Source organism: Carcharhinus amblyrhynchos, chromosome 8 (assembly GCF_965287045.1).
Source record: "Carcharhinus amblyrhynchos chromosome 8, sCarAmb.v2.hapA, whole genome shotgun sequence".
Classification (NCBI taxonomy): domain Eukaryota; kingdom Metazoa; phylum Chordata; class Chondrichthyes; order Carcharhiniformes; family Carcharhinidae; genus Carcharhinus; species Carcharhinus amblyrhynchos.
The window spans coordinates 7,300,281-7,319,437 of record NC_137331.1 but is presented as its reverse complement, the minus strand read 5'-3'; the positions used below and the strand labels follow the sequence as shown (position 1 = coordinate 7,319,437).

Genomic DNA, 19,157 nt, shown 5'->3' with positions numbered 1-19,157 from the left:
GTTTTGTGTGTGTGTGTTGTGTGTGTGTGTGTGTGTTTGTTTGTGTGTGTTTGTGTTTGTTTGTGTGTGTTTGTGTTTGTTTGTGTGTGTGTGTTTTGTTTGTGTGTGTGTGTTTGTTTGTGTGTGTGTGTTTGTTTGTGTGTGTGTGTTTGTTTGTGTGTGTGTGTTTGTGTGTGTGTGTGTGTTTGTGTGTGTGTGTGTGTGTGTGTGTTTGTGTGTGTGTGTGTTTGTGTGTGTGTGTGTGTGTGTGTTTGTGTGTGTGTGTGTTTTGTGTGTGTGTGTGTGTTTGTGTGTGTGTGTGTGTGTGTGTGTGTGTGTGTGTGTGTGTGTGTGTGTGTGTGTGTGTGTTGTGTGTGTGTGTGTGTTTGTGTGTGTGTGTGTGTGTTGTGTGTGTGTGTGTGTTTGTGTGTGTGTGTGTGTTTGTGTGTGTGTGTGTTTGTGTGTGTGTTTGTGTGTGTGTGTGTGTTTGTGTGTGTGTGTGTGTTTGTGTGTGTGTGTGTGTTTGTGTGTGTGTGTGTGTTTGTGTGTGTGTTTGTGTGTGTGTGTGTGTTTGTGTTTGTGTGTGTGTGTGTGTTTGTGTGTGTGTGTGTGTTTGTGTGTGTGTGTGTGTTTGTGTGTGTGTGTTTGTGTGTGTGTGTGTTTTGTGTGTGTGTGTGTGTTTGTGTGTGTGTGTGTGTTTGTGTGTGTGTGTGTGTTTGTGTGTGTGTGTGTGTTTGTGTGTGTGTGTGTGTGTGTGTTTGTGTGTGTGTGTGTGTTTGTGTGTGTGTGTGTGTTTGTGTGTGTGTGTGTGTTTGTGTGTGTGTGTGTGTTTGTGTGTGTGTGTGTGTTTGTGTGTGTGTGTGTGTTTGTGTGTGTGTGTGTGTTTGTGTGTGTGTGTGTGTGTGTGTGTTTGTGTGTGTGTGTGTGTTTGTGTGTGTGTGTGTTTGTGTGTGTGTGTGTGTTTGTGTGTGTGTTTGTGTGTGTGTGTGTGTGTGTGTGTTTGTGTGTGTGTGTGTGTTTGTGTGTGTGTGTGTGTTTGTGTGTGTGTGTGTGTTTGTGTGTGTGTGTGTGTTTGTGTGTGTGTGTGTGTTTGTGTGTGTGTGTGTGTTTGTTTGTGTGTGTGTGTGTGTTTGTGTGTGTGTGTGTGTTTGTGTGTGTGTGTGTGTTTGTGTTTGTGTGTGTGTGTGTTTGTGTGTGTGTGTGTTTGTGTGTGTGTGTGTGTGTGTGTTTGTGTGTGTGTGTGTGTTTGTGTGTGTGTGTGTTTGTGTGTGTGTGTGTTTGTGTGTGTGTGTGTTTGTGTGTGTGTGTGTTTGTGTGTGTGTGTGTTTGTGTGTGTGTGTGTTTGTGTGTGTGTGTGTTTGTGTGTGTGTGTGTTTGTGTGTGTGTGTTTGTGTGTGTGTGTTTGTGTGTGTGTGTTTGTGTGTGTGTGTTTGTGTGTGTGTGTTTGTGTGTGTGTGTTTGTGTGTGTGTGTGTGTGTTTGTGTGTGTGTGTGTTTGTGTGTGTGTGTTTGTGTGTGTGTGTTTGTGTGTGTGTGTTTGTGTTTGTGTGTGTGTGTTTGTGTGTGTGTGTGTTTGTGTGTTTGTGTGTGTGTGTGTGTTTGTGTTTGTGTGTGTGTTTGTGTGTGTGTTTGTGTGTTTGTGTGTGTGTGTTTGTGTGTGTGTGTTTGTGTGTGTGTGTGTTTGTGTGTGTTTTTGTGGAGGGAGAGGGGAGGGAATGGATGGGGATGGTGGGTGACCTCAGTGCGGCAGTGAAAAAGCTGGTGCTTACTGTTACCCACTCTTCTGTGTGTGAGCGAGTTACTGTTGTGTATTTTAACTCGAACCTTTCTCCTTCAAGTTGCACTTGGTCGCTTTAAACACCCCCCAGTCGGGCAACATGCGGGGTATCCGTGGAGCTGACTTGCAATGCTTCCAGCAAGCTCGAAAAATGGGTTCATTCGCAACATACCGAGCTTTTCTATCGTCTCAACTCCAAGACTTATACACAGTGGTGAGGAAATCTGACCGACTAAACATGCCCATTGTCAATTTAAAGGTGAGCACCTCCCCCGGAATAAATCCTTGACTCACTCGGTCTACATCAGCAGGGGAAAAATTAGATCTTTACATTTTCTGAAATTATTTTAATTTAGAATTTATTTGAGCTCATTGACAAATACTGAGAGATGGTCATCTTCCAGCATTTCAACAAGCTTTCCGGTTACTGCCTGAGGGAGTCAATGAGGAATTTTGAACCCTGGTCTTTTCTGGGTTTATTTTAGTCTTATTCTAAGCTATATTTCTCATCAACTTCTAGACGGCATTTCAGGATGGACAGGTAAATGCTGTCCTAGATCGTGATGCCCACGTCACATAAACAAATACAAAATGTGTCGATTTAATAATCATCGGACCTGATTTTCATGTATTGAAAACCTGTCCATTTCCACATCTGACGTCTCAAAGATGGAACTGGCTCCTTGAGCGGACTGTTCGGGAGAGCTGTGGAGACTCGCTCCGCTCTGCTCACGTACCCACTGCCGTGTACCGAGCTACAGGCTCCTCACTCGGCTGTCGGTTGCCATTTAGCTTTCCAGACAAAGAACAAAAACAGGCCCTTCGGCCCAACGAGCCCGCACTGCCATTTTCACATTACCAGTCCCCCCTCCACCCATGACCTTTACCTATTGTTTATGGCATTCCACATTGTCCCTACATTAGTTTCCCTCAATTTATTACCTCCAATCAGCCTAATAGCACATCTTTGGGGTGTGGGGGAAAACCGGAGCACCCGGAGAAAACCCACGCAAGCACGGGGAGAATGCGCAAACTCCCACAGACACCGGCCCAAATCCATGTATCTGCACAGCAATCAGCGATAGTCACTGAGCTGTCGTCTTGCCCAGTATCCAGTCCAGTTTAAGCGTACACTAACGACATGAAGCACTCGGCTACTCTCGAACATCCAAGAGCAGCCCTAGTACGACCCATCGCATGTATGCCCCTCGTTGGACAACAAGACCAACTTAAAACCTGTGAATTAAAAGAGAAAAACATTACTATCATTCCACATCCTTATACATTACCAGGGACATCCCAGTGCTAATGAACCTTATTTAAAACAATCTCCTATATCCTCCCATCTCCAACCCACTCGTGCCTGCCTGAGTTACTCTTAAACAACTGTAGCGTGTTTGCCTCCACCACCTTACTTGGCAGAGCATTCCATACCCCCACTACCCTCTGTGTGAAAAACCTCTCCCCCATCACCCTAAGCCCATGGCCCCTCATACTGTGCGTTTCTAACATCAGAAATAACTTCCCTCTGTTTATTCTATCTGTACCCTTCATCATCTTACATACCTCTATTCCATCCCCCCTCAGTCACTGTCTTTCAAGGGAAAATGGCCCCAATTTGTTCAATCTTTCCTCATAACCCAGTCCTTCCATACCAGGGCAGCATCCTGGTAAACCTCCTCTGCACGCTCTCCAGGGTCTCCACGTCCTTCCGGTAGTAAGGCAACCAGAACTGGACGCAGTACTCCAAATGCAGCACACCACTAGTGACAGACCTCCAGCTAGAAAAGGACCCTTCCACTGCTACTCTGTCTCCTCTTAGCAAGCCAGTTCTCTACCCATCTAGATACCTGGCCTTGTATCCCATGAGCCTTTATCTTTTCAACCAACCTACTGTGAGGGACTTTGTCAAACGCCTTACTGAAATCCATATAGACGACATCAACGGTTCGTCTTTCGTCGACCGTTTTTGTCACCTCCTCAAAAAATTCTACCAGATACGTAAGGCAAGACTTCCCCTTGACAAAGCCATGCTGCGTATCCCCAATCAGATCTCAACGCTCCAAGTGCTTGTACAACCTATCCCTAAGAATCCTCTCCATCAACTTACCTACCACTGACGTCAAACTCACTGGCCTATAGTTACCTGGGCTATCCCTCCTACCCTTTTTAAACAACGGTACCACGTTCGCTATCCTCCAGTCCTCTGGGACCTCACCTGTGTCCAAAGGAGAGACAAAGATTCGCGTCAGAGGCCCAGCAATCTCATCCCTCGCCTCCCTAAGCAGCCTGGGATATATGCAATCGGGCCCCGGAGATTTATCGGTTTTAATGCCAGCTAAAAGCCCTAATGCTTCTTCCCTCGTAATGGATAGTTCCTTCAGTTGGTCTACAGCTCCCTCGAAGACCCTACCAGACATCAAGCCCCTCTCCTTCGTGAATTCTGACACAAAGTATTCATTCAGGATCTCCCCCATTCCCTCTGCCTCTGAGCACAATTCTCCACGTCTGTCCCTGAGAGGACCGATTTTACCCCTAGCCACCCTTTTGTTCTTAACGTAGGAGTAAAACGCCTTTGGATTCTCCTTAACCCTACCTGCCAAAGCCATCTCATGCCCTCTCTTAGCTCCCCGTTTGAGATCCCTCCTACTCTCTCTGTATTCCTCCAACGCTCTCTCCGTTCCCAGCTGCTTAGACCTGACATACGCCTCTCGTTTCTTCCTAACCAGGTCTTCTACATCTCTAGTAATCCACGGTTCCCTAATCCTACCTTTCCTATCCTTTCTCCTAACCGGCACATGCCTCTCCTGCACCCTTTGCAGTTTTCCCTTGAAAGACTCCCACATGCCTAACGTGGTCTTGCCTTCCAACAGCCTATCCCAGTCTGTATCCCTAAGCTCCTGCCTAATCCAGCTGTATCTAGCCTTCCCCCAATTTAGCACCCTCCCCTTAGGACAGCTCTCATCTTTTTCCATTCGTATCCTAAAGTAGACGGAGTTGTGGCCACTATTAGCCACATGTTCGCCTACCGCAACCTCAACCACCTGACCCGGCTCATTTCCCAGAACTAAATCCAGTATCACCCCCCTCTCTAGTCGGGCTATCTACATACTGTTGCAAGGATCCTTCCAATACACATCTTACGAATTCCTCCCCATCAGACCCCCCATGCTCTAGGCACCTTCCAATCAACCCCAGGGAGATTAAAATCTCCCACTACAACAACCCTGTTCTTCCTACACTTATCCAAAATGTCCCTACATATACCCTCTTCCACTGCCCGCGGGCTATCGGGCGGCCTATAGTACACTCCTAGCATAGTAATGGCCCCCTTCCTATTCCTCAACTCCACCCACAGAGACTCAATTCCCAACCCCTCCATGTTATCCTCCCTCTGCACCGCTGTGATCTGCTCCCTAACTAAGAGTGCCACTCCCCCTCTTCTTTTCAACCCTCCCCTATCACACCTAAAACACTTATACCCTGGAATATTTAGCTGCCAGTCTTGCCCCTCCTTTAACCACGTCTCTGTCACTGCCACCACATCTAAATTCCTTGCGAACATCAAGGCCCTAAGTTCATCTGACTTTCCTGTCACACTCCTTGCATTAAAACAGATGCACCGAAGACCCTCAGGCCCTCTCGGATCCTCCTTCTCCTGGTGGATTTTCCTATCATCTAGACTTACCCTAACCTCCAACTCACTCCCAGTGCCTGAGCTGTCTCTCTCCTCCCCACCCCCCCTCCATATTAGTTTAAACTCTGCCTAAACACTCCAGCCAGCCTCCCAGCTAAAGTATGTGTTCCCTATCCCTCTTATACAAGTGCCCTTCCTTTGCAAAGACTTCCCAATGGTCAACAAAACTAAAACCCTCTGTCCTGCACCCATCCCTCAGCCACACATTCAGCTGCAGGGTCTCATTATTCTTATCCCTGCTATTGCTGGGCACTGGCAGCAGCCCAGAGATCGCCACCCTGGAGGCCCTACACTTCAGCCTGGCTCCCAACTCCCTGAACTGCATACGTATTTCCCCCCTACTCTTCCTTCCTATGTCCTTCTCTCCTACATGTATAATTACATCCGCCTGGGTCCCTTGGCCCTTCAAGATTCCCTCTACCCTCTCCGACACATCCTGTACCCCTGCTCCAGGGAGGCAGACCACCATCCTGGAGTCCCACTTTTGCCCACAGAACCGCCTATCAATTCCTCTAACCCTCCTGTCCCCCACCACTATCTCACATCCAGCCCCCTTCCTTCCCTCTGAGGCATTCCGGTCTTCCTCTCTTGCCCTTTCTACGCCACTTGTCACCTTACCCCTGATATTTTGGGGGACTACCTCTGGGGTGGCCTTAGTACCATGACTCCTCTTCTTTTTCCCCTTCTTAACAGTAACCCACCCCCCCCCCCCAGGCTCTGGGATCTCCTCGTGACCGTGGCTCCTATTCATTATTGCCTCGTTCTCCCAGACTGAAAATAAATCCTCCAGCCTCAGCTCCAGTTGCCTGACCCGGGCCCTCAATCTCTGCAACTCCAGACATTTGGTGCAGATGTGGACTTTTGGGAGACGCGTCATCTCCAGGAACTCCCACATATTGCACCTAACGCATCTCCCCAAGGACCCTGCCATTTATTTGACCACCCTTAGAGTTATGGACACAGAAATGGAAAAGAGGACAAAGTGGACCAGTAACTCACCTTGCCTAAGCCCTGTGAGCCAAAGTCCTTACGGCACTCCCCCTGCACCGTCCTCACTCCGCTGCCTGCTGTGGTCGTCTTTTTGTACTCCTGCGCTCCCTTCCCGACTGCTCCCGCTACGGAAAGCGAAAACAACCAAAAACCCCGTGAACCGGCAATAGGGAGAAGGAAAAAAAGACTAAATCGCAAATTCAAAGACTCACCAGCCACCGAGTATCCTGCTCCACATGTGAACGTGCAAACTCCACACAGACAGTGACCCGAGCCGGGAATCGAACCCAGGTCCCTGGAGCTGTGAGGCAGCACTGCTAACTACTGTGCTTTCCATGTCTGGCTCAGGAGATTTCTCCTTTTGGATAGAAGAATGAGCACACCTCTCTTCTCAGAGATTTAGTCCTGTCTTGAGGCTCTGACGGACACTCTGAAATGTGGGGCCAAGCCACTAACTGGATGCCAAACTTGCCTCCAGGTCAGTTCGGACCTTTGCATTTAGAAATCGAGGGCAGCACAGTGGGTTAGCACTTGCTGCCTCACAGCGCCAGGGGCTGTATTCGATTATTGCCTTGGGTGACTGCCTGTGCAGAGTTTGCACGTTCTCCCCGTGTCTGCAAGGGTTTTCTCCCATAGTCTGAAGATTTGCAGCTTAGGTGGATTGGCCGTGCTAGTTTGCCCCTTAGTGTCCCGAGATCTGTAGGTTAGGGGGAAATTAGCGGGGTAAGTATGTGGGGGTTACAGGGTTAGGGCCTGGTAAGGTGAAAAGGTGGGCTGGTGTAGCTCAGATGGGCCAAATGGCCTCCTTCTGCACTGTATGGAGTCTGTGAAAAATCAAGTGATTGACACTGAGAGTCCGCAATGACTGGGCTGTTGTATTCCCACCTTGGATTGAAACTCCAGCTCTGATGTCAGACAGAGAAGTCCCAGACGATCTGCATTATAATTTTTCCCATTACGCCTGTGTCATTAAAGTTACAAAATGCAAAACGGGTACGTTTCTGAGAGATAGACTGCACCTTCAGTGTTCGAACAAGCATCAGCTTTTTTCCATCGTTGCTGGCGAGGTTTGACCTGTGGTGTTGTGTTACATTCGGGGTAAACACTGGACTGGGAGGCTTGAGAAGTGTTCAGGGGAGATTTAATAAATGATAATTATATAAAAGAAGCTGGGATTGTTTTCCATAGTTCAGAGTAAATTTAATCGAGGTGTTCAAATTATTTTGATGGCGTGAGCAAGGAGAAACTGCTTCCACTGGCCAGAGAGCACCAATGAACCACAGAGAAAATGAGGGGGATTTTTATTACATGGTGAGTCATGATGATCTGGCAGTCGTTGCCTTGAAAGACGACAGAAGCAGTTTTAAAAATAATTTTCAAAGGAATCTACACCTAATAATAAGAAAACAATTCAGGGAAATGGTGGATGAGTGGAGGAATGAGTCATAATTGTAAAGAGCTATCACAGGGCATAGTGGGCAGAATGGCCTCCCGAGGTTCTCTTACCAAGCCACAGGATCATTTTGTTTTTTTACACACACGACATTTACTTGTTAAGTATATATTTAAAGGGATGGAATTTTTCACTATTTGTTTGTCAGTGTTGACTCCGGCGGGAGAAGCAGAGGGCAGCTGGCCAGCTGCCTTGTTGGGTTTTCCCACCGGATTTCCAATCATTTAAAAAATAAATGGAAGGGGGCGGATCCAGAGCCCGCCTCACCAACCCCGGCTGCTGAGAGATCGGGCCACACATATTGAAGGATATCCTCATCAAAGAAAGAAATAATAAGAAGAGCCACCACCCCCCCCCCCCCCCCCAAGGGAGTGCGTGACCTTCCCCCACAATGGAGATGGCAAACCCCCCCCCCCCCTCCTCGTGGACCAATCCATTGGAATTCCTCACTCTATTACCACCAACTCTGCCCCCTCCTCCACACCAGGCAGTGCCCCCTGACGCTGCCTGGGCACAAACCGTTTTCCCCCCCCGGGACATGTACCTCCTCACCCTGCATTTCCAGGTCCCTGGTAGGTTCTCATCAGCAGGTCCCTGTTTGTCAGGACATTTTGGTGCGGGGAGGGGGGGAGGAGTGAGTGAGGGTGCGGGGAGGGGGGGGGGGGGAGTGAGCGAGGGTGCGGGGAGTGAGTGAGGGTGCGGGGAGGGGGGGAGGAGTGAGTGAGGGTGCGGGGAAGTGGGGGGAGTGAGCGAGGGTGCGGGGAGTGAGTGAGGGTGCGGGGAGGGGGGGAGAGGAGTGAGTGAGGGTGCGGGGATGGGGGGGTAGTGAGTGAGGGTGCGGGGAGTGAGTGAGGGTGTGGGGAGGTGAGGGGGGAGGGGAAACCGCCAGCATAAAAGTCATTTGGGAAATCCCATTGGATTGTCCATTCTCAGCAGCGTTTTTTGCCCACCAAAAACAGGGGAAAACCACCCCCCCATATATAAACTCCTCGCTTCTAGAACAGTGATAGAGTTTTCCCAGGATTTTGTTCCCCGGAGTTAGTCATGTTTCTGGCTGTTCTAATATCCTCTCTCAGACACACACACACGAGTGAAACGTAGCTTCCTGAGTCACAGCACATTACAAACTGAATAAACAACACAAAACGCTTCAAATACAAAGTTTCAGTTGTCAACACAAACTGCCGAGAAGTGTGATTAAACAAGACTAGAAGGTCTGTGATGGTTATGAGAATTCCCCGAGGACACATTCAGACTGACGTATTCACACAGTTCACCAGGAGGCTGGGAATTGACATGAAATTTGGGAATTAGACTATTAATCGCTGAAAAACCAGAATGGTCAGAAAACAGGATTGTGTCCAACCGTCATGATGTTTATTCAGTGGCAGGGATAACGACACTGCGATTTACAAACTGATTGCCCTGTTATTCAATTTTACAAGTAAATCCAAGGGGTGACTACAAACAGGAGAAGCTCCCTGAGCATCTGGTTCGTGGCTCGGTGATGCCACCAAGAATCCTACATCCCATTTAGATGCATTGAACTTTTTCAAGGAAGAGAGAATACAAAAGAACTTTCATCGAAGCAAAGTGGTAAAAAGTGAAAACTCACACAACTAAACTGGAGTGATGCTCGCCAGCAGTGACATTTAATAATTTGTGAAATCTATTCCCTGTGGGGTGAATTGAGGAAAAGAACATTAGACATTGGCGGTTTTGGGGTTGTGTGTGGATTAACAATATTGTTTCTGAACATCATTGACGGGTCGATGAGGTTTCTATCTGTAAATTGAACGTAGGGTTGGTTGAAGGATTCAAGAAGTGAAATGGGATCTACTGATAGTCCACGTGAGCTTAGAATCATAGAACCCTACAGTGCAGAAAGAGGCCCTTCGGCCCATCGAGTCTGCACCGACCACAATCCCACCCAGGCCCTACCCCCATATCCCTATATATTTTACCTGCTAATCCCTCTAACCTACACACCTCAGGACACTAAGGGGCAATTTCAGCACAGCCAATCACCCTAACCCGCACATCTTTGGACTGTGGGAGGAAACCGGAGTACAAAGAACAACACAGCACAGGAAACAGGCCCTTTGGCCCAACAAGCCCACGCCGCCCATTTTAACATTGAGTGAGTGCCTCATTCCAATCCTTCTTCTACCTATGACTTTTGTCTATGCCTCTTGGACTCCACAATAAAGGGGTGCAAATTTAGAGAATTATATGTGTGCCAGATTAAGGGAGGTCTAATTTAGGGACAATTTGTTAACACCAATCAGCCTAAAAGCACGTTTTTGGGGCGTGGGAGGAAACCGGAGCACCTGGAGAAAACCCACGCAGACACGAGGAGAATGTGCAAACTCCACACAGACAGTGACCTGAGCCGGGAATCGAACCCAGGAGCCTAGAGCTGTGAAGCAGCAGTGCCTAGAATAATGTATTCAGGTTCTGAGCAGGTCCACGGCCCGGAAGCCAATGCTCCTTTTCTCCTTTCTTTCAGGTAACAATGTGACCCCCCACCGCTTTATCGTCGTGCAGAGATCACTTCACCGACAGGCACAACCGTCGGTCCGAACTGAACCGTACTAATCAGAATAGCAACTCCCCAGACTAGAAGCCAACTGACTGGGTTTGCACACAATTCCTAGTATTTGAGCTGGAGATATGGTTAATAGATGGATAGGCACAAAATCTTTTGAAAATGAATGCTCTGCAGAGTATCTTTCACGGCCCTGAGAGGTACTTTTCTGCCAAAGAACTTCTCTTGCACTGCAGCCGGTGGTGGGGCAGGAATGAAGCAGCCAGTTGCAAAAGCAGGACTCCAGAAATAACAATCAGAAAAAGGCTTAGATCACCTGATTGAGTGACACAGGTTAAGTGTTGGTGAGGACAATAGGGAGAACCCACCCTCATCTTTATCAAACTGGTGCCACTAGCTACAAATCAGTACCACGGTGCAGAAGAGGCCCTTCTGCCCATCGAGTCCGCCCTGACCCAGTATCTTTCCAGTCCCTCTTCCCTGTCCTATTCCTGTACCCCACACTAAAAAAAAACGTGGCTAATCCATTTAATTTATGCATCTTGGGGCAACTCCGCATGGACAATCCACCTGACCCGCGCAGCTTTGAAATGAGGGAGGAAGCTGGGGCACCTGGAGGAAACCCACGCAGGCACGGGGAGAACGTACAAACTCCACACAAGGCTGTGACCCAAGGACGGAATTGAAGCTGGGTCACTGGAGGGGTGAGGCAGCAGGGCTAATCACAGTGCCACCCTGCACTAGAGGGGCGAGCAATCGAAACCATGGAACGGGACTTGAGCCCATAACCTTTTGCTAATGCTCCCAGAAGAACCACGGTTAGGAAGAGGTGGGCTAGACGAGTTAATTCCTTTCCTATTGCTTCTTCTCCTCACATTTTTGTCAACATTTACAGAACAAAGACATTAGTGGCTCAAAAGCGTACCTACCTCAAATTACCAATTAGAGACAGCTGACCAGAGTTTTTGTTAGCGCACAGACGGAGATTAAGTGTTTCTTGGCAGAAGTGAGCATTACCTGTCTATAAACAAGAGATTAGTGTTCAGGTAAATGGATGGATATTCAATTAGAACAGTTCCCGTTTGGTTGTACAGTGAATGAGCTCGAGCAGCAAATTAATTTGAGATAAAAGACGACATTTCGTAGCCAAGTTTACTATAAGTGGAGATTGCAGCATTATATACAATTAGTAGACTCAAACCAGCACCTCCAATGTGGAATGCCACTCCGAGTGGAGATGGAAGCTAGGGGAATGTTTTTCCAGACCCGCCAGTCACTAGGATCTTCCAGTCCCACCAGAAGTCAATGGACTTTTCGCTGGCCTCATGCATCCCCCCCAATGGTGGACCCCTCCACAGCGAGGCCAGAGAATCCCAGCGGAGGATGGCACAATTTACCCTTCAGACTATTCTTGCTTCAGCCACACTTCAATAGTTAGGAGCATGTCAGGCCCGCTTACTGAAAACCTGCAAATATAGGGAATATGGGCAGGGGGGGCTTCACGCAGAGAGTGGTGGGAGTGTGGAATGAGCTGCCGGATAAAGTGGTAAATGCGTGGTCACTTTTAACATTTAAGATAAACTTGGACGGGGTTCATGGATGAGAGGGGGTGTGGAGGGATGTGGTCCAAGTGCAGGTCAGTGGGACTAGGCAAAAAAAATGGTTCAGCACAGACAAGAAGGGCCAAAAGGCCCGTTTCTGAGCTGGAATTTTCTATGGTTCTATAGCCAAAGCGTTCCAAGTTGAATGTGATAGTGGTTTGTGACAGAATTAACTATTGGGACACTTATTCCTGAATGTTTGACCATAATCTTATTGAATAGCTTGTAAGTTCAGGTGGATTACTCTCGTTCCAATCTCTTATTCACTGCTGACATCGCTCAATAATCTTAGCTGCAAGCTTTGGTGTTTACTTCAGATATCCTCGTCATTCCAGTCACTATCTAACCCGTTTGATTCCAGACAGCGAAGGAAACCTTACTTCCTGCCTGTCAGTGGAAAGGACAGCTCAGTGACTATCACTGTTTGCAGTGCAGATACATGGATTTGGGCCAATGTCTGTGGGAGTTTGCGCATTCTCCCCATGCTTGCGTGGGTTTTCTCCAGGTGCTCCGGTTTCCTCCCACACCCCAAAGATGTGCTGTTAGGCTGATTGGTGTAACAAGTTGTCCCTAAATTAGTCTCCCCTCAATCTGGTTTCCAATGTGGAGTGCCATTAACATTGACAAGGGGACTCACAATGTTGAGATGGCGGCGCAGGCTCGTTGGGCCAAAGGGCCTGTTTCCCGTGCTGTGTTGTTCTTTGACTCTGATTGAGACATCAGTTATGCTCATTTCTGCAAACGGAGTTTTATTAAAATATTTTTTTCCAAACAGGGGGAAGTGCTTTTTGACAGCTGGGAATCCATCTTTAAAAGCCACGCTACTTTTAACAGAAATACTCCTATTTATTCGTTCGATGGTAGAAACATCATGAAAGATTCTTCCTGGTAAGTGTCTGCTCAGAACTCTCCCAAGAAACACTCGGTAAAATTCCCTCCGCAAAAATACAGAAGAAAGCCTATATCCAAGTGTGGTCCAGCTAATTAGATACCCTAAAAATATAGAAACACAGAACAATTTACAAGGAGGAGGAGGCCATTTGGTCCATCTTTTCTGTGCTGGTTGAAAAAGCCTAATCCTTTCTCCCAGCTCTTGTTCCATGGTCCTGTAGGTTATCACACTTCAACTGCATCTACAAGTACACAAATACAGTAAGGATTTCCGCCTCCACCATCATCCTCAATTCTCATCTTTAAGACTTGATTAGCTGTAAAGACTCACATTCCAATAATTATGAATGTAAATTGAGTTTGTGTCTTTGTGCTCTGTTTGTGATCAGAACTCCCAGCCATCTGACAAAGGAACAGCGTGTTCCCAAAGCTTGGAGCGTTTGCTACGAATAACCTTGTTGGACTTCAAGCTGGTGTTGAGAGATTTCTTTCTGTTTTGAGTTCTCCGCCAAGGGAAACAGGTCTTTCAAATCCATTATCTAAGCCCTTGTAACTTTACACACCCAAATTAAATCTTCCCTCGGCCAAAAATATCCAATCTTTCCTCATAAATTAAATCCTCCATTCCTCGCAAGATCCTCAAATCTCCTGTGTGTCATTGCTAGGGCCATTAACCCTCCCTGTGATGCAGTGAAGAAAACTGCCTTCAAGAACCTAGCTGTAGTCCAACGAGTGTTTGTACAGTTTGAGCGTAACCTCCCTGCTCTTGTTATACCTCAATTAATTCAAAAAAGCATCCGTTATGGCTTTTTAACCACTTTTTATTTTTACCTGTCCTGATAGCTGTGGACAAACACGTCAAGATCTTTCTGTTCCTCAACACAACTCAGAATAGTAGCATTTATTGCATATTCCCTTACTCTATTTGCCCTCCTCAATTGCATTACCTCACACTTCTTCAGATTGTCACTTCTCTGTCCCACTTGAACTGTCCATTGATAATTTCCTGCATTTATAGAGTTCTTCCACACTATCGACCACACAAATATTTTGCACCATTTTCAAAATTCTTAGTCATACCTTCTATGTTTAATGCCAATTCACTGATACACGTCGCAAAAAAGCAAGGGACCTCGTTCTAACCACAGTGAATTTCTGCTGAAAATAACACTCTCCTCACATGAAGACTATCCTTTCTACTGAACCAATTTAAATCAAGCTTTCCCCTTGGATTAGTGTCCCATGTGGGACCTTGTTAAAAGCTTTGCTAAAATCCGTGTACAACAAACATGATCCTCTGATCAACCCTCCTTGTTACCTCCTCAGAAAGTTAGTCAGGACACGACCTTTGCTTGACAAATTCATACTGACCATTCCTGATTAATTTGTGGCTTTCTAAATGGCGGCTAACACGCTCCCTTGGGACTTGATCAAATAACTTACCATCGTTAGACCTTCAGTGCATCCCCGGCCTCCCTTTTTAGACAATGGTACAATGTTTCCAGTCCTCTAGAACGATACCTGTGGCCAGATGTAGAAAAAAAGATGGTCAGATGCTGGCCAATCTCCTCCCTTGCATTTCTTAATGACCTGGGATACATGTTGTCTGGGCCTTGGGATTTATCCACTTACAAGCATGCTAAACGCCTTCATGTTTCCTCTCACACTATGTTTAGCACATTCAATATTTCACTCTCCTCCTTAGCTACGATGCCCCCTCTTCTGTGAAGACAAGCACAGAGTATTTCCTATGTCTGTGTCTTCTGCATCCAAGCACAAGTTATTTTTGATCTCTAACCAGCCCCTCTCTTTCATTTGCTATCATTTAGCATTTTATCTCGTAGCATGTCCCTGATTTTACTTGTCAATATTTTTCCTGCTCTCTCTTTGCTTTCCGAATTTTATTTTTAAATTCGCTCCTGCATTTTCTACATGCCTCTCGGGTTTTTTCTGCAATATTTAGCTCTCGCTATCTGACAAAAGTTTCTCTTTTTAACTTCATCCCACTCTGTTTGTTCTCGAAATCCAGACGGATCAGGATCTGGGAGTCCCACTCTTTTCCGTTCTGGAAAAGTATTTGTCCTGAACCTTCTCAGTCTCCTTTGCTGACTACCTCCCACTATTCTAACACTGATTTACCTCCAAGTCACTGTTTTCAATCTACTTCTGTTAAATCACATCTCAGCTTAATAAAATCGGCTTTTCCCCAATTTAAAACATTCAGTATTAGCCTCGCTGTCGTTTTCCGTAACTGCGCCAAATTTATCTGAGTTACGATCACTGCTTTTCTTATGGGCGGCACGGTGGCACTGCTGCGTCACAGTGCCAGGGATCCAGGTTCAACTCACGGCTCGGGTCACTGTCTGTGTGGAGTTTGCACATTCTCGCTGTGTCTGTGTGGGTTTCCTCCCACAGACCAAAGATGTGAGGGTTAGGTGGATTTGCCATGCAAAACTTGTCCCTTAGTGTCAGGGGGACTAGTTGGGGTAAATGCATGGGATTATGGGGGTAGGGCCTAGATGGGATTGTGATCGGTGCAGACTCAATGGGCCAAATGGCCTACTTCTGCACTACAGGATTCTGTGATTCTAAAGTATGGATAGCATTGGACTATGTAGGAAACGCGGTTTCCAATTTGCGTAGAGCACATTCCAAGAAACTGCAAAGTGAGGAATGGTCATTAACCCTGTTTTAGGTGCAGTTGGTATATGGGGAAAAGTCTGCCTCCCTTTTCCCCAGCCCCACGCTTCTCTGAAACATGCCGCGGGATCGTTTTTATCTCCCTGAGACACCAGACGAGACCTCGCTTTAATGCCTCGTAGGAAATCGGCACGTTGGGGTTACGCGTCTGTTTCCCCCCCTGTGAGAACGATCTCAGCTGGAGTACTGTGTGCAGTTTTGGTCGCCGCATTGGCCTTGGATGGAGTGCAGAGGAGTTTCACTAGGCTGATACCAGAGATGAGGGGGTTGGACTATGAAGAGAGACTAAATAGACTGGGTCTGTACTCGTTGGAGTTTAGAAGGATGAGGGGGGATCTTAGAGAGACGTATAAGATATTAGAACATAACAGCGCAGTACAGGCCCTTCGGCCCTCGATGTTGCGCCTACCAATGTAATGACCCTCTAACCTAATTTATTCCAATGTTATCCATATGCCTATCCACTGACCATTTGAACGCCCTTAAAGTTGGCGAGTCCACAACTGCTGCAGGCAGGGCATTCCACGACTTTACTACCCTCTGAGTAAAGAACCTACCTCTGACATCCGTCCTATAATTAGCACCCCTCAATTTAAAGCTATGAAGGGGATGGATAGGATAGAGGTAGAGAGATTCTTCCCACTTAGAAAGGACAGCAGGTCTAGAGGGCACAGCCTCAAGATAAGGAGGGGGGCGGGGGGGGGCACAGTTTAGAACAGAGTTGAGGAGGAACTTCTTCACTCAAAGGGTGGTGAATCTCTGGAATTCTCTGCCCGTTGAAGTGGTGGAGGCTGCCTCGCTAAATATATTTAAGTCACGGGTAGATAGGTTTCTGATAGACAGGGGAATTAAGGGTTATGGGGAGCAGGCGGGAAAGTGGAACTGATCCACTTCAGATCAGCCATGATCTTATTGAATGGCGGGGCAGGCTCGAAGGGCTAGATGGCCGACTCCTGCTCCTATTTCTTACGTTCTTATGAACTAACATTCTTCTGCAATTTTCTCTCTCCCAAGGCCGCACAAAATAATCTGGCACGGGTCTAGTGAACGGGGAGGCCGAGTGACGACAAACTACTGTGGGGCGTGGCGGACAGCAGACGTGACCCAGACGGGCAAAGCATCCCCCCTTCTCAGGGGGAGGCTCCTGGATCAGCACTCGTACAACTGTGCCAATAACTTCATCGTGCTTTGCATCGAGAACGGCTACTTCCACGACCACAGGAGGAGGAAATAAAAACCTGCGGCCGCACGTGAAGGGTTTGGAATTATATCGCATCTACAATCTCATCACAAACAAAAAAACCAGTAAAAGGGTGGCATCCCTTTAGATTCTATCAATATGTTAATGTGGGGACAATGTAAATATCACTTTCTGATAGGATTGCCAATTTGCAGAAAGTTAGCAGAAGCCAAAGATGACATACCTCAAAAATCTGTATGGGCTGTTTCTTTTTTTTGGAAAAAAGAAGATTAACTGTATTTGTTCTAAAGAACTGCTCTGGGGCAGCTCACGTTTGTTGATGTTCTGGTGCTAGTCAAAGTTTAAATGAGACTGCTGTGTTGAGATGACCATATTTATAAGTGCAATTGATTCAGCTTAAGCTTGTCGCTAAGCAAAGCCGAGTTGAAACGACGGGGGTAACGTACGTGTGTGTGTGTGTTTACCCCAGCCCGCTTGCCCATCAGCGGTGTCTATGAGGTGATCGTGATTGGTCACCCTTTGGGAGGGCACTGCGATCCCCTTCCGTTGGGAGGGCGCATCTTTGAATCCAAACTCTTGAGACAAACGATACTTTCGCCAATCAATGCGAAGGACGGAGACTGTCATTAGTAGGTTTTAAAAAAAAAATGCAGCGCGCAAACCTTTCTTTTTCAAACACAACGTAATTCTATGCATTTTTACTACCTGCGTAACGGTAAGGTATTTAAAGTATCTAAATGTGCAACTAACCGTGCTGTTTTTCCTTAACCGGGACCTTTCTAACATCTTTCTGAGAGCAGTATTATCCAACAGTAACAACCCGTATTTATTGCTTCTGCCCATCGATTCTGCCAAGGCAGCAGGGCAGCCTCACCTGCCTGTGGCAGAGATCAGGTCACCAGCCATTTCTCTACCCAGGCTTTCCGGGTGTCTTGTGGGTTGCAGTAGGACTTTCCCACTAGTCACCCACCTTGCAAAGAGCTGGCTCTTCCAGCCACTTAACGGTTTTTGATACAATGCAGTTCTCCTGCAATTCAGTAGATTTAAACACTCTCCCTACTTTTATAAAGCAACTGTGATAGGATATTAGTAACAATTTCGCAGCAAATTCACATTTCAATAGCTCAAACTTTAGAAAAGCTTTCAGCATAATCACATCCACTGCAGACTCAGTCCATTTACCGTGCAGAGTTAGTCCATATACAGTGCAGTTAGTCCATATATAGTTCAGATTTAGTGCATTGACACTGAAGCTTTAGTCCATTTACAGTACAGGATTCACCCATTAAAGTGCACATTAGTCAATTAACAATGTACAGTTTGCCCATGGACAGTCTGAAGTTTAATTCATTTACACTGCAGAATTAATTAATTTAAACTCTGCATTTAGTCCATGTACAATGCAGATTAGATTTATTCAACGGAATTCAGTTACCAGATCAGTAATGTTTGCATAAGTCAGCAACTCTTTAATATATGAACCAAACGTCTCAATCAGATTGTATCGAAATGAAGGATGTTTCTCACGCCGAATAAACTGAATACATTTTTTTATGTCTCGTCCCTGTCTCGTTTTTGAAATTTGATTTTGATGTACGATAGGAGGCTGGAGAGGAGGGAAGGAGTTTCTTACATTTGGTACGTAATTGGTTTATGCCAACCTGGCATTTTGGAAGCACAAAGGCATTAATGCTTTCTATGAATTGCCACATTTCTGTTTGAGTCCAGTTGCAACAGCCTGTATTAGCACAGAATATCATAATGTAAGATCTTTACACAGATGATTTACTTTAGTTTTGTGACAAACAAGTTATTGACCTTGGCACTCGATCGCCTCAGCTCCGCTGCTGTCAGTTGGATGGCGTCGGTGCCAGAATCAGCGAGTAGGTCAGAACTTTCCATGTTGGTAAGTGGCCATCTCACCGAGGGAGGAGCATCTGAGGCTGGTTGTCCGCCCTGGGGCACTGGACGATGACCCTAAGCCAGTGTTAACCATTAGGTTAGCCAGATGCGGCTAATCGGGGATCCACTAGGTGTGGATTTTATACAGAACAAAGAACAACACGGCACAGGAAACAGGCCCTTCGGCCCAACAAGCCCGCGCCGCCATTTTAACATTGGGTCTCAAACTCTAGCTAGTTACTGACATTAGCAAAAGCCTGTATCAGACCTGTGTCTTGGTCGCTGAGTTTCTTCCCTGCAGCAAACTATGCATTCTCAGCTTAGAATTAATAAATCGTAGCATCCTTACAACGCAGGAAGAGGATAATCTGCCCATCAATTCTGGCCCAACTCTCCAACAGAACATCCCACCCTTGCCC

At 46.8% G+C, this 19,157-nt stretch overlaps 1 protein-coding gene across 1 annotated transcript in view; it reads left to right on the top strand.

The window, feature by feature from the left end:
• Positions 1–18,390, top strand: part of LOC145346425 (collagen alpha-1(XV) chain-like) — a 198,084-nt gene extending 179,694 nt beyond the window's left edge. Inside the window, exons 40-42 of the mRNA XM_080193599.1 lie at positions 1,817–2,014; positions 12,820–12,932; positions 16,650–18,390. Coding sequence (XP_080049725.1) covers positions 1,817–2,014; positions 12,820–12,932; positions 16,650–16,869 — 531 coding nt within the window. The 3' untranslated portion in view covers positions 16,870–18,390. The remainder of the gene's footprint in view (positions 1–1,816; positions 2,015–12,819; positions 12,933–16,649) is intronic.
• The last annotated feature ends 767 nt before the right edge of the window (positions 18,391–19,157 follow it).